This window comes from Megalops cyprinoides, chromosome 19, assembly GCF_013368585.1.
Source record: "Megalops cyprinoides isolate fMegCyp1 chromosome 19, fMegCyp1.pri, whole genome shotgun sequence".
Classification (NCBI taxonomy): Eukaryota; Metazoa; Chordata; class Actinopteri; order Elopiformes; family Megalopidae; genus Megalops; species Megalops cyprinoides.
This window is the reverse complement of record NC_050601.1, coordinates 7,385,123-7,411,197: the sequence shown is the minus strand read 5'-3', so window position 1 is coordinate 7,411,197 and position 26,075 is coordinate 7,385,123. Positions and strand designations below refer to the sequence as shown.

Here is a 26,075-nt window from a genome sequence, read left to right as displayed (position 1 = left end):
ATGAAAATGTTAAGATCGAGTAATTCAGACATCGACAAGTTTGGTTCTTTGGTTTTAGCGCGTCGGTCCACCAGCAAACCGTATGGGTTTTAGTTAACCATGAAATCCATCGTATTTTTTGTAGTAAGTAAAACACTCACCCAAATAAACTTGCAAAAATATTTACTGGAATACGATGCAATACATTAAGAATTATGAGAAACGCCACAATAATAGGCACCTCCGACGATGCCCATGTGGGCATTGTTAGACCACCATAATACTGAGCTGATATTCGTGTGCTATGCCCCTCACTGTTACCCCGTTTTCACTGTGAAGTCAGACAGACAAACGGACAGTTCTCCAGCACGTCTGACAAAGAATCGGTTAAGGAAATACCAGCAGTTTAATTGGCAACCGGGTTATGATGGAGCCGCTGTGCAGCTACGTTGTATAGAACGGTCGTTGCGCTGTAATAGGGTGCTCTGTTGGATTCCACGTACAGAACAAGTGCAGGTATATCGGAGTATCTAACAACCCATAGTGCCGGAGGCCTGAAACGCTCCAGTGCCTGCAGGTGGTCAATCCAGGCGCCACTTAACCGCCCTCATTCAATTCATTATTGTCTTGATTTAACTAATGTACCTGCCCTTTCCTGTTCAGAGGGCACGAGTGATTTAAAGAGGGTAGGAAAACCTTGCAGCCCTCCGTGGCTAATAGCTGTAGTAGTAGTAGCAGAGTGGAGTGGTTCTGGTGCAGGGTGAAATGTCAGTCTGGTGTGGGCATGATACAGTACAGTGCACAGAGACTACAGTAACCATGGTGAGCACTGGAGAGAGTGGGGCTGCTGCTGCATATTGGGCAGAGAATGCTATCATGTAGTTCAAGAAATGTACAGCCTGTGTGATCCACACAGTTTACTGGCGATGGGTGCGTGGAACGGGTGTGTCCCAGGGAGAAGGGAGGTAAGGTGGTGGGTGATGAGGGCAGACAGTGTGGTTGCACAAAGACACACCACAGACGCGAAGGATACAGAACGCGGTCGTGCTGGGTGTCAGAGGCAGGCAGAGAGCTCAGGGAGTCCAGCAGACTCTGAGCTCTCTGTCTGTGTTTCAGTGTGGGGCCCTCGTGGGAGATACCGCCGAGGACCTGGAACAGCAGAGAGGCACACACAGTCTGGCAAACGTGGCCATTTGCAGCAGAACACTGAAAGTATGTATTTATTATCATTTAAATGACAGACAGTAAACCGGAAGGATTAAAAACATACTGGCTAACTGACAGATGCTTTCATTTCAGATAAACTGTGCCTGCCAAAGACAGTGTCTAAAACATAGTTTTTCTGTAATGTAATATATATAGGTTTCAGATATAATGAGTTTTTTTCCTCATTCTCAAGCAGTTTTTTTGCACCACTCATTTAAGCCCTGGCTGTTTTACATAACCATCTCAGTGAGTGTGTGTGTGTATGTGTGTTTGTATGTGAGTGTGTGTTTGTGTGTGTGTGTGGAGAGAAGCGTGTTCACAAGTGGCAATACGCATGACTAATGAATAAAGAAGGCAGTCTTTTATTTGTCAATGACCTTTAACATCAGCTGTAAAACAAATTAACTCAGATGTCTGATTAAATTAATTCAATATTAACTCAGTGTGCATCTGCAAAATTCTCTCTCCAATTTTGAAAAGCAAGTTAAGGTGCTAATAATGTCTGCTCACTGACCTGTGGGTCAAGGCTCAGCAGTCACTGAGAGACTTCAGAGTCCCAGGCACATTATAAGTAATATAATGAAAAAGTTTGCTGTGAGTGCGAGAAACTGCATGAGTATGTATGTGAGTGAGTGAGTGAGTGAGTGAGTGAGTGAGTGTGTGTGTGTGTGTGTGTGTGTACCTGTGTGTGTGTGAGTACCTGTGTGAGCAGCTGTTTCAGGGCCTGCACTGTGCTTTCTCCAAGCTCCTTCAGTCCTCTTCTGTCCACCACCTCAAACACCTGCTCCAGGTCAGGGTCCCAGAGGACCGTCTTACTGCCAAACCTCACCAGCTGCACAGTAACACAACAACATAGGGCTCCCACCAGAACACACTCCTTTTTCCTTTGCTTCTTAGTTAGGACGACTCCCCCCAACCCCATCTCGCCCACTCTCCTCTTTTTGCAGCCTTTATACAACCACTCTTGTTATTGTATGTTAGGATCATCTCACCGTGGCATTCTCTGCAGTTGCAGAGGAACGCTGACACAGGACAAATGCATCCCTCCAATACTCTTGGAGGACTCAAGCTAACAACTATTTTTTACACTACAAGTCCCACAGTGCACCACAGTTAAGCAGGTGCCAATTGGAGGATGGACAGTGCTCCACTCATGTCATCTGTGCAACCTGAAGGCGCTTGGCCAATCACAGCATACCTGAAACGGTGAGATGACGAAACCCTGGTGAAACCTATCCACCCCTACACCCGCGGGAATAAAGCCATCTCCACTGATGTGGGCTGCAGGTCATTGTAGTAAATGATGCAGCCGGTGTTTAACTCAGGGTGTTGAGCTCTGCCTGCACTCTAAACAAGCACCTTGCCAATGGACCCCCCCACTTTCAGTCTTAAAACAATGGTCATTTATGACTGGACCTAGTCATCTTGGCAAATGTGCTGACTAAGTCACACTGAATACAACGTCTCCCGCAGTGTGTGCAGTGTCTCCTGTGCTGTTTGTGGTAACACATCGCCACACATTGCATCCCATGCAGTTCCAGGAGGAGGAAGGGGGGAGAATCACCAGACTGAGGAGCTGCAGCACGGCCGGGTGCAGCAGGCAGCTCTCCCCAGAGTTCAGCAGGGCGTAGACCAGGAAGCGGCTCCAGGGCTGCCGGGCCACATGCAGGGCTGAGGACACACAGCCAAGACAGGGATAGAGGACTCACTGGAAAACATCAGCTACTGTATTCACATCCAGTTACATTACTCATTTCTGTCGGTTATGTTAAATATGTGAGTGCCTGAGCAGAGCAAATGCGCATTTGTCACGCCAACAGCGGGACCCGAAATTCGACATTTAGCAAGACGGTGTGTTCACTTTGAGCTGAAATCAGCGCATAGCCACCGGCAGGGAGACGCATTGTTGCTTTGCTCTGTAAGTCGCTCTGGATGAGACCGTCTGCCAAATAAATGTCTAAATGCAAATGTAAGTGCTATAATGAGAGGATACGTGCTGGAATGAAATGCCCATGGCAAGGCTATTAAAAAGCTGTGGATATATCAAGGCGGTGAGAACAAGCATCTCCTTCATGAAGAAGGCCTGGACAGATGCAGTGTGAAAATCACTGTGATTGACGCCAATTAATTCCCCCACCATCACCTGATTGGCTGGTTTGTGTTTCTAGTGCAAGTGTGGAAAAAAAAAAAAAACGGTGACACAGAAAAATAATGACTTCCACTTTGAGGCAACGCGTCAGACCTTCCCCATGTGAATGTAGCGCAAGTCGGTACCTGTGTCAGGACTCCTCCTGCTTAGAAACCCCAGCAGAGACCCCAGGCAGTTCGCTGACCCGCTCAACAACAGCTCCTGCTTCTGAGGGAGAAGCACAGACGAACACAGTCAGGAGAAGAGCTCTTCACAAAATCCACGTTAGTCTCACTGCACCTGTTCAACAACGCAGGCAATGTGGCAGCAGTGTGGTGTAGTGGCAAGGAGGAGGGCTCTTAACCCAAAGAGTTGCCAGTTGGATGTACTCCAGGGCAACCAGCTGTATAAACAGGTTATAAACAGTACCAGTCAAAAGTTTGGACACACTTTTCTTTATGTTTACTGTTTTCCACATTTTAGAAGACAAAACTATGACACAACACAAATGATATTATGCAGTGACCAAAGAAATGTTATAAACAAATCAAAGCTATCTTATATATTACATTCTTCAAAATAATTTTTATTTTCTTAATTAAAATTTTTGGAAAGAAATTCATACATAGGCTTCAACATCATGATTTATATTTGTCTAAGAAAAAAATTCAGTCATTTAAGCATATTTCTTTAGATCAAAATGTCTTTGCATTCATGTTTGCCATTATCTTAATCAGGTATGTCCAAACATTTGACTGGTACTGTGTAAGAATTGTATCCTATGTAAGCCACTCTGGATAAGAGCGTCTGCTAAGCCCGTGTTTCCCAACCCTGCTCCTGGAGGCACACTGTCCTGCATATCTTCTATGTATCCTTCCTGCTTGACTAAATCAGGTGTGCTCAGCTAATCAAAAGTGCCACTGATGAGTTCAGTCAGGTAGGTAGAGCAGGGATAGATAGAAGATATGCAGGACGGTGTGCCTTCAGGAGCAGGGTTGGGAAACGCTGTGCTAAGCAACTACATTTAAATGTAACAATCAAACATTACTCTCTTGGCGGACTGATCCCCAATGTAAAGCAAAAACGTCACACATTACAGTAAACCCAACCTGATACACATTCCCAACTAGCTATTGTCTGATGCCTACAACTAGCTGATATGCTCAGGAGTACATTTTTATATATTACTAAAAATGCATTTTAAAAACACACACAGAAGATCTAGGTAATGCTCACTTATTTGAAGCAGAGCTAAAGGAAATATGTGGCTGCATTTAGCTACAGGTGAAAAATTCCCAGAACTTCAGGATCAGCTAAAGCTCAGACTTAAACCAAATGCATGACATAAATTTCTACAGTCAGCAACCTAGATAAATCATTCTTTAAAAAATCTGAGAGGCGTAAATGTCTGTTAATTATAAGTATAAAGAGCATTTTAACAGAAGAAACAGCAGTGTGGTAAGTAGAGTGTCATCATAGCAATGGTTTTTTTTCTGTCATTATTTTTTCATGGAAGTCTTTGCTCTCATGTTTAGCTGTGACCTACTTTCTAAAGGTATCCTTTTTATTATTGTATTTTCACTTCACACCCGTGCAACACTGCATGTCCCTGGGTTCAGCAGTGAAGCTGGCAACCGACACGCCCAACCCCAATCTGACTCGATCGACCGAAAACACTCTCAGATCACGTTTGGTTCTCAGGCCCTGGTGGACCTGTAAGGACCTCTAGGCAGGAGGAGGTAGTGAGAGAGGAGGAGGAAGAGGGAGGAAAGAGCAAGGCAGAGAAAGAGAGTGAGAAAACGAGAGAGGAGGGGTATGGTAACACTTAAAATAATTTTCCCCCCCAACAATGACAAATATAAAAAAGTAGGGCAGATGGCGGAGGAAGAAGTTGCAAGAGTTTCTGCTCTAATCCTGGATACGGGACAGTTACATCATCACCAAGGCAGAAAATGGAGGTCTGGCCCAAGGCGGTGGGCCACACGATGTGGGGATGAAGCAGCACGCCAAACACAGCCATATATGCAGCAAAATGCTACTTTATATGGTGCTAACCATGCAAAAGAGTTTCAGTGTGCTAACTCAAAGACATTATAACGATAATGAAAATGAAAAACACAGCTACAACAACATATTACAATGTTTCAGGACTGCACCACAGATGTCAGCATTTATATGGACATGGCATGGAAGGAGAGTAGAGAAAGTAGAGAAGAGAGAAGATTAAGAAAAAGGGAAGCTTACATTAGTGAATTTTAAGTTTATCTTTCAAAACAGGCAGGAATTTGACTGATGTCTTCCGGGACGCTATTACACAGTGATGAAGCACAGCACATTAAAGAGCCTGTCACCCACTGTACGCAGGTGAGAACATAGAGGAGGCAGCAAGCCAGAGTCAGAGAACTGCATTACATTACATAACAGGCATTTATCCAGATCAACTTACATCAGTTACAGTTTTTTTTACAATGTAATCCAATTATACAGCTGGATATTTACTTAGGCAACTGTGGGTTAAGTACCTTGCCCAAGGGTACAGCAACAGTGTCCCAGCGGGGAACTGAACTGGCCACCTTTCATTTACGAGTCCTGCTCCTTAACCACTATGCTACACAGGTGTGTCGATACTCCCATCATACGGTACACTGTGCTGTGGTGCGCTGTACTGACCTGCAGCAGAAGGCTGTACAGTGCTGTAATGAGGCAGTGTGCCCTGTGGGACCCCAGCGGGTACAGCGCTGATTCTGCGCCCTGCAGGGGGCGCTGTGTGCTGGGAATGGCGGTCAGGGTGACCAAGGGGGACTGGAGGTCCACATCCAGAACCGTCTGTAGCAGCCTGAGGAAACTGGCTGAGGGAGGGGCAGCGGGATGAGGGGGTGAGGAAAGAGGAGGAGAGGGGGCAAAAGCACATGATGGAAGGGGCAGAACCTGTGTTTTAGCATACTGGCTAAAGCTAAAGGGAGGAGTCAATGTAAGAAGCAAACTAATTTTTTCCATCAAATTTATTCTAAATGGCAAAGAACTCGCTAAGGAAGAGAGGAGACAATTAACAAGAGGAAGGAGCAGTGGAGACCGGCTCATACATCATACTGCCAACAGAACCTGCGTGCTTGCAGAGGGCAGAGAAACCGCATAATATGTGACGATTGTATCTACACTCTTTTCACTTATTATAATGGAAAACTTGTGTTACACAGCCCTACCCAGTAAAAGGCTGTCTGTCTTTCTCTTTTCAAGGACAAGGAGCTGCACAGTTCTGTCCAGGTCCAGAGCAATGCTTTTGTGGACCTGGAAATAAACGAGAAGAGAGGGAGAGGGATTCCTCAGGAGGAAGTCAGAGCTCTTATTTTGTGATCGTCCACAGAGCAATGAGGAAACGGCAGGAGAGACCTTTCCATTATTAGATCCCGGAGCTCTGACCGGATAATTGTGCATGAGCGATTTCTAAAATAGAGTGCACTTTGACTAAACCCCGGCGCACCTTTGCAGAGTGGGTGTGCTGTAGGCGGACGAGGGAGGACAGGAGCAGGCGGGCACAGCACAGCAGGGAGGAGGAGGAGGAGGAGGGGGAGGGGGAGAGGTTAAGCACTGCCTGGAGTTGGTCCATTAGCCCAGTGTTACACAGTAACATGGACACAGCTAGAAGAGACAGAAAGCTCAGTCCCAGGGTCAATAAACACAAGTGAAAATACAGGCCAGTAAACAAGTTAATGAAAGCTTTCAAAAAGTGTGTATGGGGCTGTTTGTGAGTGTTGGAGAGAGTGTGCATGTGCGTGTGTGCATGTGAGTGTGCACATGTGGTAGTATTGCATGGGTGTGCATATATAAGTGTGTGTGTGTGTGTGTATATGTGTGTGGATGTGAGAGAGTTTGTGTGTGTATGAGTGTATGAGGGTCTGACCTTCCAAGGTCATTTCCATACAGCGTGTTTGAGCTTCAATCTGCTGCATTATGGATATGAGTTCTGCGACTGCCCTCCCGTCAAGGGCACTATGGTATATAGCACTGCATTGATGGCTTGATTGATTGCCTTACTTTCGGCAGTCACTCACCCCTGTCAACGCAGTGCGCTGGAGACAGCCCCACACAGCAGTACAAGTAGTTTAGGGCCGGCAGCAGCAACTCTGTACAGGAGACTTTCAACTTCCCTACCAGGTTGCTCACTATAGGAGAGGGTGAGAGAGAGAGAGATAGAGAGAGAGAGTACAAGAAGAAAAGAGAGAGAAAGAGGGGTGGAAACACAGAGACACTCTCAGCACCCCTGTAAAGTGCTGGGAGCTGGCGGTCTCACCGTGGTACAGCAGCTTGAAGTCGGTGCCGTCCATCTCTGTCTCCGCGGAGACGCCGCTCTGGACCAGGCACAGCAGCTGTAGGACCAGGGGCAGCGGGCTGGGCGCTGGAGAGGGTGTTGGAAACAGGACTACATACGCTTTCAATCAAATAAAATGGGGAATATTTAGAAAAGTAAGCACACATGTTACTAGAGCTGTTCTTTTTAGAAAACAGAACAGGTGGGCTGGCAGTGTAGCATAGTGGTGAGGAGCAGTGCTCGTAACCTAAAGGCTGCTGGTTCAGCTCCCCGCTGGGCCACTGCTGCTGTACCCTTAGGCAAGGTTGTTAAACCTTGAATTGCCTCAGTAAATATCCAGCTGTATAAATGGATAACATGTAAAGACTCTAACCTGTGTAAGTCGATCTGGATAAGAGCATCTGCTAAATGACAATAATTTAATGTAATGTAAAACAACTACTAAATCAGTTATACCTTACAACTTTCATGTTATACATCTTGAAGAAGAAACTTGAAATACACTTCTAAGGTGTTGAAAAAAGTCAATAACTACACAAATGAATCCTCAGGGAAAATACTTAATTAGATGGACAAAGTATTTTCCAAGTCAAAAGCTCAATATGTCCTTGTAAACATTCCCCTTAACTTACCTTCTTACAGAACAAGTCCAGGTGTCTTTTAACTAAAGCTTTTCATGGTGTTCAGATAAACACTGTAATATGCTATCCCATAACTCCCTACTTTCCGGGGAGCTGCACCCCTGCAATACCGAAGTTGAAGTGTGTTTCAGCGTGGCTCACCTCCTTGCCCCGCCCCGTGACCCTCGGCGTCCTCCACAGCCAATCTCTGCAGGACCTGCAGCAGACGGGGCCGAAGGAGGGCGGAGATGGCGGAGTCGCAGCGGGCTCGGGCCAGCAGGAAGCTCCTCAGTACCGCCAGGGCGCTGCAGGCCGCCTGTGTCTCTCTGGTGCACACGATGCCCTGCTCGCCACAACAACAAGGCTGTTTCAACACTGCAGTTCAAACTGAGAGGACTGTGAGACAATACAGTACAGTTCAAATAGAGATCTCAAGGTTGGGGGGGGGTTTGGGATGGATTTAGGATGGGTGTTGAGAAGTGCACGCTGAGATGTTCACAGAATATCTAGCTCCCGGGGGTGGCAGGGTGAGCGAAACAGCATCCTACTTCTGTATTGAGCTGTTTGCTCATTAAACTAGCCAAAATTCTGAACAGTCCACATGCTCAAGAGTAAAAAGTATGATTGAGATAAGGATCCCCATGGGTAAGACTCAAGGTCAGTGAGACATGAGGTGTCTGGTTTAAAGGGAAAGAGTGTTTCATATTTTACTTTCAGTAGTAGATTGTTGTTTCCATGTGGAGGTACTGTATTTCCAGGTCGCAGGGCACTGCCTGGATGTAGTACACATCTCTCACCAGCAGGGTCAAGACAGAAGTTGGGTTCTTCTCCACCAAAGACAACAGGACCAAGGTGTTCCGGTTCTGCTCCGGTTTGGAGGGGTCCGGTGCCTCTTCTCCATCACCTCCCTCAGACCCGGTTCCGTGCGTGAGCCAGAGCTCCAGAACCCTCATCCCAAACCTCTCCGCCAGCTCCGGGTAGCGGAAGACAAAGTACAGCAGGGAGTGGTGGTGGGTGTAGATGGAGGAGAAATGGGGGCAGCTCGACAGGGCTTTAATGACGCAGTTAAGGGGAGCCTGAGGAAGGCAGAGACAGAGCGAAAGAGTGAGAGAGCAAAAGAGTGAGAGAGCAGGAGATAGAGAGAGAGAGAGAGCTTTGAGATAGAGCTTTTCATTTACTCTTCCCACACTGTTAAATAAAAAAGGCCAAAGAGAGGAACTGGCTACAGAAAACACAGACCTTGTGGCACATCTTAAGAGTGAGAGAAAAACAGATAAAAACAGACAGATGCATCCTTCGGTTAGGCAGGTGAGAAATGAGAGGTCTAAAAAATATATAAATGTTGCCTGTCAAGGTTTCGCTAAAGGGTAGTGAGGAGCATCCCCATGGATGCTTCTCAGTCTGGGTGAAATCAACAGGAACAACCTAATCTGGAGAAGAAACAATCAAAAAAACAGAAGCTTCTGTGGAAGCTCTGGGGGTCTGAGCTGGGTGAAGGTCTGCAGACTTCTCACACTGCCATTTGTATAGGATCTGGTAGAAAGAATGCAGTCAGGGTCTCTGTGCTGTCATTTACCCAGTCCAGGTTGGGGCTCTTTTCCTGGGTGACAGACAGCAGGTAGAGCCCGGCTCTCAGCACACAGGGGGGAGGGGCACTGCCTCCCTGCTCCTGTACTGAGCACAGCACCGCCACCACAGAGGAGAACATGCTGGGCTCGGGCAGCAACCTGCAGACATACACACACACACACACAGCCAAACTGAGGCACACTCCAGCAGTATGCAAATCACTGGGTCCACAATGTTTACACCACCCCCTCATTTTCTCCCATCTGCACTTTAACCACTGAAGGGAAAATCAGCAGGCCGGAAAGTGACGTGCATGTTGAAGTGCATGTTCACAGTGCGGCAGGACAGGGCTGACAAGCCGTCAATTACGGACTGAGTTTTAAACTGACGCACTTGATGACACGCTGTGAAGGTCACACGTCTGAGACAGACACACTGTCACTGACACACTGAAAATAGCACAGCAGGCATAGACACAGTGTCACCGACACCCTGAAACACATCTGAAATGGACTCGCTGTCACTGACACCCTAAAATAAACACATCTGAGACGGACACGGTGTCAATGGCACACTGATAGGAACACACCTAAGATCCACACACTGTCATTGACACACTGATGTGTGCGTCTGTGGCTGTACCTGTCCCCGTGCTGCATGGCCAGGTAGAGCAGGGTGAGCAGGCAGTACTGTGTGACCCTGGGCCCTGCTGCCTCACACAGCAGGGAGGGCCACTCCGACAGACGGCAGCATAGAGAAGGCAAGCACCGCTTCAACACACCCTCCATCTCCTCACAGTCTGAGAGAGAGAGAGAGAGACAGAGAGAATCAGTCACACAAGCACTGCTTCAACACACCCTCCATCTCCTCACAGTCTGAGAGAGAGAGAGAGAGACACAGAGAGAGAGAGAATCAGTCACACAAACACTGCTTCAACACACCCTCCATGTCCTCACAGTCTGAGAGAGAGAGAGAGACACAGAGAGAGAGAGAATCAGTCACACAAGCACCGCTTTAACACACCCTCCATGTCCTCACAGTCTGAGAGAGAGAGAGAGACACACACAGAGAAAGAATCAGTCACACAAGCACTGCTTCAACACACCCTCCATGTCCTCAGTCTGAGAGGGGGGAGAGACAGAGAGAGAGATCGTTCACACAAGCCCTACTTCAAAATGCCCTCCATCTCCTCAAAGTCTGAGTGAAAGCGAGAGAGCGAGACAGCGAGTGTATCACTCACACAAGCACCATTTCAGCACACCCTCCATCTCCTCACAGTCTGAGGGAAACCGAGAGGGACACACACACACCCACACAGAGTGTATCACTCACACAAGCACCACTTCAGCACACCCTCCATCTCCTCACAGTCTGAGGGAAACCGAGAGGGACACACACACACCCACACAGAGTGTATCACTCACACAAGCACCACTTCAGCACACCCTCCATCTCCTCACAGTCTGAGGGAAACCGAGAGGGACACACACACACCCACACAGAGTGTATCACTCACACAAGCACCACTTCAATACACCCTCCATCTTCTCACAGTCTAAGAGACAGACCGAGCGCTCACTCACACACAAAAATGCTGGAATATGCAACATATCCTCACACAAACACACACTGAGGAAGTTGCTCTACTGCTCCTGCACACACACACACACACACACACACACACACACATACACATACACATACACACACACACACACACACACACACACACACACACACACACACACACACACACACACACACACACACACACACACACACAAAAAAACCCACAAACACACAGACCCATGCTGTATCTGATATGCACACCCACATGCTCTAACCACGTAGGCGGTACCTTGTGGGTGAGTGTCCATCTGAGACAGCAGAGACACGCTCAGCCTCTGCAGAAAGTCAGAGCAGGCCTCGTTCAGGGCTGGGTTCCTGGGGGGAAGTGGGTGTGGTAGTGCGGCGGAGGACATCAGATAGGAGGTCAGAGACATGCAGCATGCAACAACCACCAAGAAAATATTGCAACACTGAAACGGCTGTTGCTCCTTCCCAGGGTCAGGATTTTGGAGCATGACATGATTCTTCCAAATTTTGCACAAAGACAATATTGACTACAAAGCCCAAAAGCATCAATCAGCCTGCGAACAGATATTGGGCGTATAAAGCAAAATACTCCCACACAACCATGTGTTTTGTGCTCTTTCACCTCCGGTTTGCAGTACATATGGACAATTACTGTAAGCCAGCCTCATGAAATAAACATGAAATGAAAAACTGTGCAAATGAATGCTTGTCACTCACTCTCACTCACCAGCTGCAGCGCCCAAACATCGCCACAGGGGGGCGATATTTGCAAAATGCCTGGTGTCAATTGTGCTGCCACCAATGTCACATTCTCAATACAACACTCTCTCAGTAAGCTGCTACTCTGTCTCTCATTACCTGTCTCCTGCACAGAAGGCTGCTTTGTACTCCAGAGCCAGTCTGAAGAAACCAGATGAGGCTAGAGGGTAAAGAGGTAATCAAGCTGACAGTACAAAAAAATAAACGTGTGCTGAACGCAACCGTGAATTGGGGTAGTGTAATGTTACCGGAAGAAAACCATAAGCAACCATGCAAACATTTCCCCGCCTCCATCATATCTGCACGACAAATGCCGTCTCCTTCTCTTGCGTACCCAGTTTGGTGGAGAAGGCTGGCATCAGCGCGGGCAGGAGGGAGAACTGGCAGGAGAGGATTGTGAAGAACTGCTGCAGTACTGAAGCACTGGCAGCTCTCTCACAGTATCTCTACAGACAAGAGGAGAAAGGAGAGGATTATGCATTATTATTATTGTTTCTCAGTCAGTATGTCATTCAGCAGACACCCTCAGCAAGTCAAATCAAATTTTATTCATACAGCGCGTTTAATGTGTGTCACAACACGCTTCACAGATAAATAAAAGAGATAAAAATTTTAAAAAGATTAAAAAATAATAAGATTAAATGGAGATGGGTAAGTGTCATAAAACAGTCTAAGCTTAAGGCCATGTCGGAGGATTTTTGGACCAAGCACTATCAACTCAGTGTTATCTGAATTCTACAGCAGAAAATCACAGGTCATCTAATGCTTTATATCTTTCCTACATGTTTCTAGCCCGGAGGCGTGTAGTTTTTCCACTCGGTTTCTTTGGTATACACAAATTGTGCGTCTACACAGGAATGGGATTTCACACGGTGTTTGCGAATGCCATCACCAAGCGGCAGCATGTAGAAGGAGACAGGTACTGCCTGCAGCAGTGCTTTGGGGAACGGTTCTCTTCCAACTGAGAAAAGTCAGATTCCTCATCTAGCTGGACAAACTGGCACAGGTCAGACAGACAGGGTCAGATCATGCAAATCACCTGACCCTGAAGATCAACACAGTCTTTGCGTCCATTCAGGGGGATGGCGTGATTTGGTGATCAACAGTGTTAAAAGCCGCACTCGGGTGCGGGGCACAAAGAGAGAGACGGGGCCAATGTCTGATTTACATTTATTCATTTGGCAGACGCTTCTATCCAAAGCGACTTACAAGTGAGGCAGAGTGAAACACAAGCAAAAAGCCATAAGGAGTCATCAATATTAGAAGCGCTGCATGACCAGGTTTCAGTGGTTGGCCAGAAAAGGTACAAGCTAGTTGGTAGAGAAAACAAGTGTATTAAACCGCTAGATTACATTTTGTTTTCATTTTTTTAATAATACAAACATCCCAGCCTTAACAAGATAGGACTTTGTCCGGATGAACTGGAAAACCGAATCAGGTCAAGGCCAAGACAGCCCTCTTCGGTACTGGAGTTTACTCATGCTTTAAAGGAAAAGTGCAACAGCACAATAGCACAAACATTCTACAAGAAATTATTAGCGTCTTCCACAACACACTGAAGCAGTCATTTCGACCAATATGGTTTTATGGATTTTATGGATTCTCGGAATAAAGGCATTTATTCATAATTACCTGTGTTCACTGCCTTTTGGCAGGACAGTGTATTACTAACTGAAGGCTGTTTTGTCAATGTGGCAACTGTGCTAAAAAAGAAATTTTGGGTTGTCTCTGTTTTCTTCAGTTAGCTATGACAAATGGGATGATCTTGCAAAGGCAGGTATTTGCCTGCTGTTTATAATACTGTCCTTCATTCTTAATTCAAAATACAGCACTTCTAATTTGGTTAAGTGCCACTTGTGATCTTGATTTTGTGACACTTGTTTGAGGGCATGTATGCAATCGTTATATCGTATCGCAAACGGCTGCATTTCCTTTTTTAGAGCAGAGTAGCAGCATCAAAAATATCGTCAAAATCATCTGTCAGTTGGTCAACTGTGGTTAATACTGCACACTGCAATAAAAACTAAAGACTCAGGAAGTTTAGCTATTAAATGCTGAGTCACAGAACTGTTTACACAGTGGCTTTAACAGTGTCTCGGCGAAACTAAACTGAGTGGACTTGTAGCTTGAATTTCAAAGTTAATAGTGACAATAGTGATAAAAGTGATCAGAGTGTATAGGATTATGAGGAGACAGTCAGATCTGTAAGGTCAACATCACAGAACAGGAGCAGGCCGGGGGGCGTGAGAACAGCGAGTGAGCACAGACACACTTCGGACAAAACAAAAAGAATAAAAGTGAGCTGCCTTCCACAGAGCAGACCGAATGACCGCACGATTTTGCTCCAGTAAATATCCAGCTGTGTAACTGGATAAAACTGTAAGCTGCGTAAGTCACTCGGGATAAGAGCGTCTGCTAAATGACTATAATGCAGTGTAACCTAATGTCCGGATCTCCGCGGAACCAGCCTGGGTCTGCAATACTCACGGTGACGGTTGGGACGCAGACGGTGTCGCAGCGGTGCAGCAGGTACAGACAGAAAGAGTCCAGCGTGTCCTCGCTCTGCCTGTCGGGAGCTGTGAAGGCGTTCTCCCTCAAGCCCGGATCGCCCGCACACCGCTCTGCCAGACTGTGTAGTGTGCTGTCACACTCAGTCACCCAGCCGCACTCAAGTTACCTCCGCACTTTTTAGCATTTTAATGGGTAAAAAATAACCTAAAAGCTCCTCTGATGGCTGAATTGAAACAATTGGGCTTTATCCTTTTACGTGATAAAACATCGCAGAATTAGTGCAACATGGGGTACAGCTTTTCGAACATGTAAATCGAATTTCATTTCTAAAGTGCAATACTTTGTGTGCAAGTCCATAGCGCAAGTTACAATATCTTCTATTTTGTATCCTTTCAGTGCAGTATGTTAATAGGAAAAAGCTGAATTTGGAAAGTTCTAATGTTCTTAATAAGGATAATGAGAGCCCTTAATTGCAAAATGTTAGAGCTTGTCAGCCTGGCTTCTAATACCCTCTGGCTAACTATGGTGTAACATAGTACTACATCACTACTACTGCATAACATATACCTAATGTCAGCAAAGCAAATTCATTACTGAATGTATTACTATCTAACACGGGCTGCAGCTAAACCCCAACTGAGCTGTGATTTGTCTGTATGCCAAACACTTCTGATCCCTGCTGTGAGTATCTAACCTGCAGGCTGCTCGGAAGCAGACCAGTGCCTGAAGCAGAAACCCTCCCGCTCTGGAGGAGTGGCTGCTGTGCTCTGTGCCTGCCCGAGTCCCCTGACAGACAGAGGAATAGCACTCACTCACTCACACAGCAAGAGAAATCCAATCTTCAGCCGCACACAAATAAACACGCCGTTGGTTTGTTTTCTGGTGGGTCTTAAAGGATTTACCAGAGAGCTACAGAGGCTGTCAGAGAGACACAAAGAGGCAAACAGATGCACGTACACACACTCAAACTCACAGCCGCCCTGCGGTGCGCTGTGGTGGGTGAGGGCAGTTCGGTACACCTGGCGGTAACAGCCTCAACCGCCTCCTTAAGCTCCTTGTACTGGACAGGGCTGGACTGGTGGTTCACTCTGGAAACAGACAGCCAGACAAGCAGACAGAGGCACATACTGTATGTAGACAGAGAGGGTACCCGTCAGAGTGAACAGGAAAAGTATTTTGTGCATATCAAATGCGTTAATCCATACGAAAGCACAGGGGCACATCCAACCTGAGGAGGGCGGAGGCAGCATGGGCTGCCTGTGTGGCCACCTGCAGGCAAGGGGACGAGACTCCGCCCACCACCACTTCTGCCGCGCCCACGAACCCGGGGCCGCTGGGAAACAAGCGCACCCCGACCGGTTGCCTGGGCGACAGACGAGTGACAAACACCAACATAAATTCTCACGTATGACCTTCCTGAGTTCAAATACTTGCCGCAGCTTCCCTGCTATGACACAACGCGGCAAAAGATGTGGCAAAGCCATTTGTTGCCACAACACTTGCAGAGAAGGGCAGTGCTGAAACAAACCACATATAACCGATGGGCTATACAATATAAAAGCTGCTGTCATAAAGGCAAAACGCAGTGCCGGCCAGTGAGCTACAAACAGAAGAAACTAAGGAGTTACCTTTTATAAAATGGCAGTGGTTCTAAACTTGGGGGGCAATCCATGATTAAAAATCATGTCTTTTCACACATGGATCGCCCCCTTTTTGTCTGATTGCGTCTAAAGGAGTAGCCCTGCCTGAATGATGAAATTATTTTCGTTAATAATGAAAAAAAAACAATCAGTTTCCAGTTCAAAAAAATTTTCCAGTCTTAAAATTCATGAAGTCAATGCTACCCGATGCTATTAAAGTCACACAAATCAACAGCTGAACAGTGACCTTTCTTTTCCTCTCCTGTGGTATTTGACACGCACTGGCCACCAATGGCATAGCCAAACATTCCTCTCCATAACTTAATTTCTTCAGCATTTTCAAATTCTGACACTATTTATTTTCTTAGGAGACACCCTTATTCAGGGGGACGTGCATGGCTCAGATCTGACATTATCCATTTACACAGCTGGGTGTGCACTGAGGCAAAGAAGGCCTGGAGCCCTGCTAAAGGGTACGGTGGCAGTGCGCCTTTTGGGAATCAAGCTCATAGGGGCCCTGGGACACACACACCGAGCCACTTACCCGCTAAACCACACCGGCACCCCGCAATCCTCTCCTGTTTCACCCCCACGTGTCTCATCACCCCCCATTTCCTTCCCCTCTCTCTCTGCATTACGCTCTGGTTTTACAGTAACCCTTTGCTTATCCCCGAAGGCCCCGCGCTCTCCCGCACCTCTCTAGTATCTCAGTGAGCAGCAGCAGGCCCTGTCTCTGCACCTCCGTGCTGTTGAGCCTCAGGGCCTCTTTCAGGCTGCGGATCAGAGACTCGATACCTGAAACGCACACACACACACACACACACACACCCACACACACACACACACACACACATACCTGAGAGTTATCTTCACATAGCAGAATGCACCAGCGGTGCCTATGATCTGCTTCTCACCTTGAACTAAAAGTGGTAAATCAAACGGAAACATTGTGCAACACATTTCCATCGAGCGAAATGCTCCCAGTGCACTTCAGATTTTCAGATCCTATTGGCGGTACCTTCCAGTGGCTATCTGTATTAACGCAGCGGCACACAGAATGCACTAGTTTTATGAGATTTACCAAATAAAGCTTCACGAGTGCAAGACAAACAGATGTGTAAGGGTGTACTGTACTGCCAGGAGAACAGGGCAACAGTGCTCTCTGCTGCCACGTGCTGCGCTCGTGGCTGGCAGCAATCTCTCACCGTAGACAGAGTGACACTGGGAGAAGAAGGCCGGGTCCTCGGCCAGCAGCAGCAGGCAGCTGTACACCGACCACAGCAGCACCTCACTGCGACTGCACAGCCGCTCACACAGGAACTCTGAGTGGGCAGGGGGAGAGACAGCGGTGAGACACGCCAGCAAGAGCGGCAAGACACAGGAGACAGACGGCTGAGACGTGAGAGAGAGAGGGAGAGAGAGAGAGAGAGAGAGAGAGGGAGAGAGAGAGAGAGACAGAGGGGGGGGGCGAGAGAGAGGGAGAGAGAGAGGGAGAAATGGGAGAGAGAGATATATAGAGAGAGAGAGAGAGACAGAGAGAGAGAGAGAGAGAGAGGGAGAGATGCAGGAGGGGGGGAGAGATGTAAGAGAGACAGAGGGGGGAAATGCAGGAGAAAAATGAGAGAGACAGGAGAGAGAGGGGTGAGGAGACACAGGAGCGAGAGGAGTAAAAAGAATAAAGAGAGGGAGAACAGAGACAGGCGAAAGAGGAGGGTTAATGTCAATGAAGAGTTTGAGACAAAAAAACGCCAAAAGGTGAAAAACAAGAGGAAGCTGTTCAGACCACGCAGCCCTGTGCCTCATGTGGGGAAAAAGAACAGCGGGAGGGAAGATGAGCAAGAGAGGGAGAATAGAAGGAGAAAACTGAGCCACTGCATTTGGACACACCTGGTATGTCAGCCTCGATGAAGGGGGGGCAGTATTGGCTGGGAGAGTGCACCAGGATAGCTGCCATACACTGGGCACTGGCCACTTGCAGTGTCTCATCCCCACTCAGCAACAGCTAAAGCAAAAGAAAACACACCGCTGTTTAACCACCGACACAGGGGCTCCCGAATAGCTCAGTGGTCGAGGCGCCCGCCTTGAGCGCAAGCTGAGCTTTACGGTCCCGGGTTCAACCCCACACCCCGGGCCCTGTGACTTGTCATGTGCATGCAGGTTGCTCTGGAGTGTCAGCAAAGCCACACCTTCTACTCCAACACGTACATAGCTAAGTGTAGTATTCTGGGTGACTTGCAGGGTGAAAAAAATAGTCGCAGCTGGTGTGTCGGAGGACTGCAACCGGGGCTTCCAAAAGAGAGCTACTTAAAGTGGTAAAAAAAAAAAAGCACAAAAGCATAGACACATAAACGATGATATCATCGCTACGCTCAGCGTGAACATACACGTCACTGTTACTACTGCATATTCCCAACAGTTATCATGTATTCTGACGAGCACATGGCAACACGTGGCGGTTTCTGCTCAGGCGTTTTGCTGAGAGAGCGCAGATAAAAATCAGCAGGCATCAGCATGGGTTTCTAAACTAAAATTGGAGAGGAGGACGCATGCAGATACTGTCTGCGGGAGAACTGAGGTCAGAACAGGAAGAGAAAAGAAACAGAGGACAAGAGAGAACCGACAGGAGTCTGGCACGCAGCACAGAGTCATTTATTCTGGTCAACTTCTGCGTGACGCTTAGAGTGGCTATAAATGTCTGAGCACAGACCTTTTTGAGGATGAGAGGCAGAGAGCAGCGTTTGGGGGTGACGCGGGTGTCCTGACGCTGATCCAGGTCTTTACTGCAGTGTGTCTCGGCCAAGTCCTGCTCAGTGTGACAGTTCATCAGCACTGACACCACCTCACCCAGCTTCAGCAGCTGCTTCAGAAAGCCTGACACACACACACACACACACACACACACACAGACAGAGGTACACACATGCAGAAAAACGCACACACAGACAGAAATGCTTACATGCACAGATACACGGTAAATGGTGTGGACGTCTTGGGACAGCAGTTTGCGGTAGAATACAACACTGAAGGTGCAGTATGAATAAAACTGAAAACTACAAAATTGACAGTTCATAAACAGTGACATATCTAAACCCACCTGCAGCAGCTATTCCAAAACTGGCCACACAAAACACACAGACATAGGCTCCACTGCCTGGAAGGCTTGGCAAAGGACACCGACTGGCTTTCATTCATATTCAAATACCTTTACAGTCCATCCCATTGTAAACACCACAAAATATGATTTACTAGTCTTGCTTTTCTAAGGAAACCAGGACACACACACACACACACACACCCAATTATAATTTTCCTCAGCGTGCGAAAAGCTGACTACACTGCTGGCTGAGAATGCTGCCATCAACAACATTAACGTCATTGGCTTTGGTTTAGCCAGCGTGTCAGTGCTTTGCTTTCTCACCCAGGCAGTTGATGGTGAGCTGCGGGGAGCAGGCCTGGGACAGGGTCTGCAACAGCAGCGCACACAGCCTGTCCCTGAGGGGCGGGGGGACGGACTGGGCCGTCACCGCACACCCCCACACCCCCCTGAATATGTAGCACACCGACGACTTGAGCGCCTCGTCTGGGAAGAGGAGTCCCGCACTCAGCTGCTCCAGTAGGGGGACTGTGGGGGGGGGGGGGGGGGGGCATACAGGCATCCCAGTTAAAACGGCTCGGGTGAGACAGGCAACATCCGAATCTGTAACACTGAGGCCTTGAGGATGGACAGATACATGTACTGTACAAACACATGGACTGTAAAATGGAGCGAAATGTCACTGCTGGGGGAGAAATCACAATTATACATCATCACGTAACAATACAATACAAAAAAAAGAGAGATGAAAATAAAAACGAAAATTGGTCCATTTGCCCAGACAAAAAACCAAACAAACCCAAGGGCAAGCAACTGCTGAAAGACCTCCGTTTCAGTGAAATAAAACCGTTTCCCTTAAATAATCTTTTCTCTGCTGCAGCGTGTGGCATGCAGTGTGATTGTGGACAGGGTCTGTGTCAGGATCCCGACACAGCACGCCACACAGCACCGATCCGTGCACCTGCAGAGCCGGAGCTGGCCACTGCTGCCGTCACTTCTGTTGTCAGTCCAAACACATGAGACAAGAGGCCCATTGAGTGAAATGTTCGCAGACAGGCCCACGCAAACTGTCAATAGGGGCGCAAACGCACACATAATAAAGTGCATTCGATGTACTCAAACAAGCTGGCATGCAGGCTGAGACAAATCAATGACACAGAGGGAAAGACAGGGAGAGAAATGAGGGAGGGGAAAATTTAATATCAGACACTCTGAGACACACAAGCTCGCATACACGCACACACACACGCGCGCGCGCGCTTGTGGGCGTGCACACACACACACACACACACACACACATATATTTATGCAGACACAGACACACAAACACACATCTAATTGGTCTGGACAGTTTGGGACCACAGTTTGTAGTAGATTCATGCATGTACAGTACATCAAGTACTGATGTAAGTGCACAATCAACAAAACAGATGGACAGATGGAAAAATTACAATCATAATTGTATTAACAACAGATGATACAGCTGGCTAACAATGCTGCTTTGTTGCCATTACCACTATTTTGGCCCAACAAATGCTTCATTACTTTAATTTAACCTTATTTTCATGCTGGCTGCATTCTTGAATTCGGGCAGAGAACCAACATCAGGCTTCCTTACACATTCAAAGACTAATGTCCTGAAACCCACATAAAACAGCTCATGCAGGTATTTAACTCCCTGGGGATATAAGGTTCCAACTGTTTGTGTGTGTGTGTGTGTGTGTGTGTGTGTGTGTGCACGCACGTGCGTGTGTGTATTTGCTTGTGTCTGTGTGAGTATGTTAGAGATTACACATCAGAATTCCTTGGATTAACAATCTCTAAAGCCATTCCTAAGGAAGGCACACCCTTACACACCCCAGCAGCAGTCTTAGCTACAGTGATGGCAGAGGTAGCAGGGATATGAAATGTATGTACACAAACAGCCAACATGGGGACATTAAAAGCATAACTAATTTATTCCTTGATTAAGAGTGTGCATCGAGGAGCCCTCTTTGTCCTCGGCAAATTAAAACACCAGCGCAGTGATAGTTCGAGATGAGTGAAAGGAGACAGCAGGTAAAAGTCCTCACTGTGCTGAGAGGCCAGGGTCTGGGGCAGCGCAGGTACAGAGTCCACCAGCTTCCCCAGGAAGATGAAGGTCGGCAGGAACCCTCGCACACTGGACTGCTCACACAGCTGGAGCACGGAGAGGGGGAAGAGAGGGAGAAAGAGTGAGGGGGAGAGAGAAAGGGAGAAAGAAAGCGGGAGGAAGGAAAGAAAGAGAAGGAGAGGGAAAGGGAGAGAGAAAAAAGAGAGGGGGTGAGGGAGGATGGAGAGGAGATGGAGAGAAAGGGAGGGAGAACAGGGAAAGAAGGGATGGGGAGTGGGATAGAGAGAGAGGGTTGAGAAGAGTGGGAATGTGGGGATCAGACAGGGAGAGGGGGGGGGAGAAGACAGAAAAAGGAAGAAGGCAGTGCAGACAGAGAAAAGTAAAAATTTAAATATACAGAGGGAAAGGAACAGGAGGGATATCATGCATATCATGGGCTGTTCCTTTTATTTTCAGCATGCTGACTGTTATTAGCCTTTCCAACAGACAGTCAGTGAGTGTACACTGCACACAGACACACTGACAGGATCTGTCTGCACCATGTCCTCAGGACTGTATCCACCTGCTCACACCTCCGAGGCCTTTTCCCCTACGGGCAGCTCTGTGGGACCGGATCGCGTGACCACGCCTTTGTCCGCTGCTCAGCGCTCTCGCCCCCCCCCCTCCCCCCTCACCTACTCACATCCCTCATCCTCAAGGTGACACAACAGCGCCACGGAACGATTTCGCTGTTTACCAAACACGTGGGCAGCTCTCTACGGTTACACAATGACTATTTACACTCCCTCCACATCCCCCTGTCCGTCACAGACCTGCTTCCCTCGCTGGTGAATGAGCAGTATCATGCCATGGAGAGCGTGAGACAAGACAAACATGAGACCGAAGGCAAAGGAGAAAAAATAAGTGCTGGAAGGGTGTAAAAGACGGGAGTAAAGACGGAAAGGAAGAATACAAAAAGAACAGAGCTGAGCTCCAAGAGCAGGTTGAGCCTTATGGCCCAGGTTCGAACCGGGCCATATCATCTGTGGACAATGACTGGAAACCCGGAAAAAAAAAATGGGGCAGAAAACACTGCCTTTTTTAGGGGTGGATAGGTTGGCCAGGGTTCCCTCGTTACATCAGTCGTGACACCCCGCAACTCATTCAAGTGGCTATATGTTACTCAGTTTGCATCGGGAGGATAACCCTATCCTCCATTTGTCTTTTGGCTCCTGGTGCACAGTGGGACTTGGTTTCCACACATTCTACTTGGCGTTTCAGAAGATTACACTGGCATCACCAAACGCTCCATCACCAGTTCAGAGGCTGTTGCAGAGGAACAAGCCTCATGTAGAACTGCCGACTACAAAAACATTTGACAGCGTGAATTATGGGAAAGATGTCCCGGCAATACGAGCAGAGGTACGACCTCACAACTCAACCGCAGAGCAAATTGAAAACCTTTCCACGCACTGCCTTTCATCAATACTCCTTGTCAACGCAAGCCTAATCAAATCAAACTCACCTGGGTGTGTACCTCCTCCAGGACATACTGCACCAGCTGCTCACTCTTCAGCTCCAACAGCAACTGAACCAGCACTGAAACACATGCACACGCATTTACTTCAGCTACAGACTTAATTAATGACATTATTAATGTCACTCCCACACTTACACTGTACACATATTAAGACATAAATTGACAAAGAGGTGGACTCTTGTATCAACAAAAGAAACAAGGCATAAGCACACACACACATAGAGTAATCAGGTAGAACCAGTTTCTTCAGGGTGCAGTATGATATCAAATGATGAAGCGTGCAGACAACATCCCTTGTCTCACCTTGTATGACTTGCTCCAGGGTGGCCTGGTCCTCCACAGTGTGCAGCATCCCTACACAGTGAGGGAAAGGTTGCTGATGGCAGACTGCTAAAGGCTTTATTTTTTCTGGATTGACTTGAGTTAAACAGTTGTGGTTTTTTTTTTTTTTTTTTTTTTTTAAATCAACACAGGTCCCTAAGTGTGAAAGTCTATCACTCTCCCGCAGGGTCACGGCTCGGTGAAAAACGTCTGTGTCTGCGTCTGTGTGAATCTCTGTGCAAATGTGTACGAGTGTAACTGAGAATATGTTTGCGTGTGTGGGAACGCAACACGTGTTCCCACACATGCAATGTGTATGTGTCTCTTACGACAGTGGAATCACTGGCCATCTTACGACGCGGCCTGAAGACCTACTTCTTCAGACTGCATCTCGCTTCCACTTCAATCCCCACCCCCCCAACACCTGCTACCTCAAGTATTTGATGTTAATTTTACATGTACTACTGTGATGTGTTTTGGTTCCGTGTACTATTGACTGTTGTATGGTAGTATACTTGGCTTCTGTCAGACCGCACAAGTTAACTTGTGGTAGGGCTTAAATAGTGTTATGCCCGCACTCACTGGTCTGGGAGTATTGTTAGCCTGGTCTGACACTGTTGCTCATTTAAATTGAATGGATACACTTATTCCATTGAAAGGATACACTAATCTATTGTGCTGGAAGTCGCTCTGGATAAGAGTGTCTGCTAAATGCATGTAATGTAATGTAATGTCTACTTCCACTGAGTCTGGTTAAGACCCAGAGTCTATATTCCAGATTTACTGGGAATAGAGTCAGCGTTCGGGTGAAGCCTGCATCTTTGTTCTCTCATCCTCTTACCCAGCAAGGAGGCAGCAAAATGGAGGCAGACCCTGTGATCCTGTAGCAGCAGCTCCCTCAGCACCCCAGGACAGCGCTTCAGTACCCCGCCAACACCAGCCAGCACCACAGACTTCCGCACAGACTGAGAAAGGCAGAGGTTAGGCAGAGGGAGCAACACCATTATTTCCTAATACAACAGCCTCTGATGTAAGAAGCACAAGTCACTAGTGACAGAAGTAGTTGCACATACAAAGATATAGCGGAACAAAGGTCACTACCTCATCCTCATACACACTGTAAGTATGGCCAGTTCTGACAAGTGGTAACAATTTATGGTTAACAGATGCTCTTTATATAGTGCGACTCACATATCTATATCTACATCTATATGCATACCTATATACAGCTGGGTACTTACTGACACAATCTCGGTCTAAAATACTTCTGTCTGGTCTATACGAATAGCTAGACGTGAATAGAGTAAATATTAAAGAAAAGGGCAGAAAGTGCCTGAGAGGAAATGTATGGGTTGAATTCTCACCGACACCTCCGCGGTCTCCATCATTTCAATAACGCAGGCGACACAGAGCATCGTACCGCCGTTAGCGGGACCCAAGCGGCCAGTCCACCGCGGATCATGTCTATAGTGAATCTTTTCGTACACAATATCCACGTTCGACATTTTACCCGCTTTTGAAAAACCTATAAATATATTAGTTAATTGTTCTTTAATTAGGGACTAAATGCTAATCATCACAAAGCACAGCATGACAGGAGGCACGCAACGGCGTATAACCTCAAACTAGCAACCAGCTACCTGGTTAGCTAGCTAATGCTACATGCGTCGTCTGCACCAAACCTACTCTTTATCTCACGATTTCTCTTTCTTTTAAATAGCTGGCTATTTGTTAGTTTGTGTGGTTCAACAGTTTCCTTACAGAATCTGGGGAATTAGCCAGTAAATGTCACCCTCTCCCACCACAGCGCGGAAAAAACACCACAAACTTGGCTACTAAGTTTTCGCAGTGCGGTTGAGCAAACTTAGTGAAGTAAAATTTTGGCGCCAATGTTACCCTGCACCAGCGACGGATATAGTGACACCCATCGTAGAGAAAATGTGTATCTAATTACCCTGCTGAGACGGTTGTAAAAGTTTGGTATTGATCATGATTAGATACTTTATGAAAAATAATATATGTAAAGGTATGAAATCCAAAAATATGAAATCCAACTTTTAAACTGGCTGATATTTTATCTATATGAAGAAATATGCAGCAAATTGTGTTAATGTGACTTCAGCATATGTTACGCTATTTGGAGCGCGCATGCCACATATCGATATGGACCTACGTATATGACACGGCATGCAACTTTTGGCCCACGTCCTTCGTGTGTATGTATGCGTGTGTTTGTTGTCAAAGGTCAGAATTTGTTTATCTCCATGACAACAGCACGACTTATCTGGTAATGGAGAAAGAGCCATGAGGTAGAATTTCTGCCACAACCACAGCCACAGAACACACACGCGCACGCGCACGCACACACACACACACACAATTTTCTCTCATGCAAACATACTTTTGCACATACACGTTCATGCATTGCATGCACACACAAGTACACACACAAACCTGCACTGACACATACTGTAGCTGCATAGGTTGATGTACTGTCCTGTTCCCCTTTGGAAAGAAGCCCGTAAACACTGTAGTTAGAGCCATTAAAAGAAACCTGTGCTGTGCTTTATTAAGCCGATTAAACTTAACAGTGCATGAGAAAACGCATAAATCAACGTGCATAAAGTTTATGCAGTATGCTTATTGAGCTGTTAGCCTCCCTTTTGATTTTTTGCTTAGCAATTGAAACCACATCCTGTGGGTATTGGTGTTGTCTGCGTTTTCTGTTCCCG

General features: G+C 47.1%; 1 protein-coding gene across 1 annotated transcript; it reads right to left on the bottom strand.

The window, feature by feature from the left end:
* Window positions 1-278: 278 nt before the first annotated feature.
* LOC118793916 (meiosis inhibitor protein 1) lies at window positions 279-24,848 on the bottom strand. The gene is made up of 31 exons (XM_036551999.1): window positions 24,708-24,848; window positions 24,185-24,308; window positions 23,326-23,376; window positions 23,008-23,081; window positions 21,484-21,589; window positions 19,736-19,939; window positions 19,025-19,188; window positions 18,205-18,319; window positions 17,523-17,639; window positions 17,013-17,112; window positions 15,906-16,040; window positions 15,657-15,765; window positions 15,372-15,463; window positions 14,654-14,795; window positions 12,501-12,612; window positions 12,266-12,326; window positions 11,670-11,755; window positions 10,454-10,610; window positions 9,819-9,969; window positions 9,040-9,318; window positions 8,405-8,585; window positions 7,605-7,709; window positions 7,366-7,476; window positions 6,795-6,952; window positions 6,517-6,601; window positions 5,984-6,162; window positions 3,460-3,541; window positions 2,750-2,856; window positions 1,886-2,017; window positions 1,013-1,128; window positions 279-351 (listed from the first exon to the last, which is right to left on the bottom strand). The coding sequence occupies exons 1-31, from the start codon at window positions 24,846-24,848 to the stop codon at window positions 297-299; spliced, it is 3,831 nt and encodes a 1,276-aa protein (XP_036407892.1). The 3' UTR covers window positions 279-296.
* Between the last annotated feature and the right edge of the window lie 1,227 nt (window positions 24,849-26,075).

What these genes read in the sequence shown, in the direction of transcription:
- LOC118793916 (XM_036551999.1), bottom strand. Translation starts at nt 24,848, where the DNA reads ATGTCGAACGTGGATATTGTGTACGAAAAGATTCACTATAGACATGAT. An exon ending in TCTGCGTCCCAACCGTCACC is followed by an intron (nt 12,613 to 14,653) that starts GTGAGTATTGCA and finishes TCTTGTCTGTAG; the next exon opens with AGATACTGTGAGAGAGCTGC. An exon ending in AGCGCACTGCGTTGACAGGG is followed by an intron (nt 6,953 to 7,365) that starts GTGAGTGACTGC and finishes TGTCTCTTCTAG; the next exon opens with CTGTGTCCATGTTACTGTGT.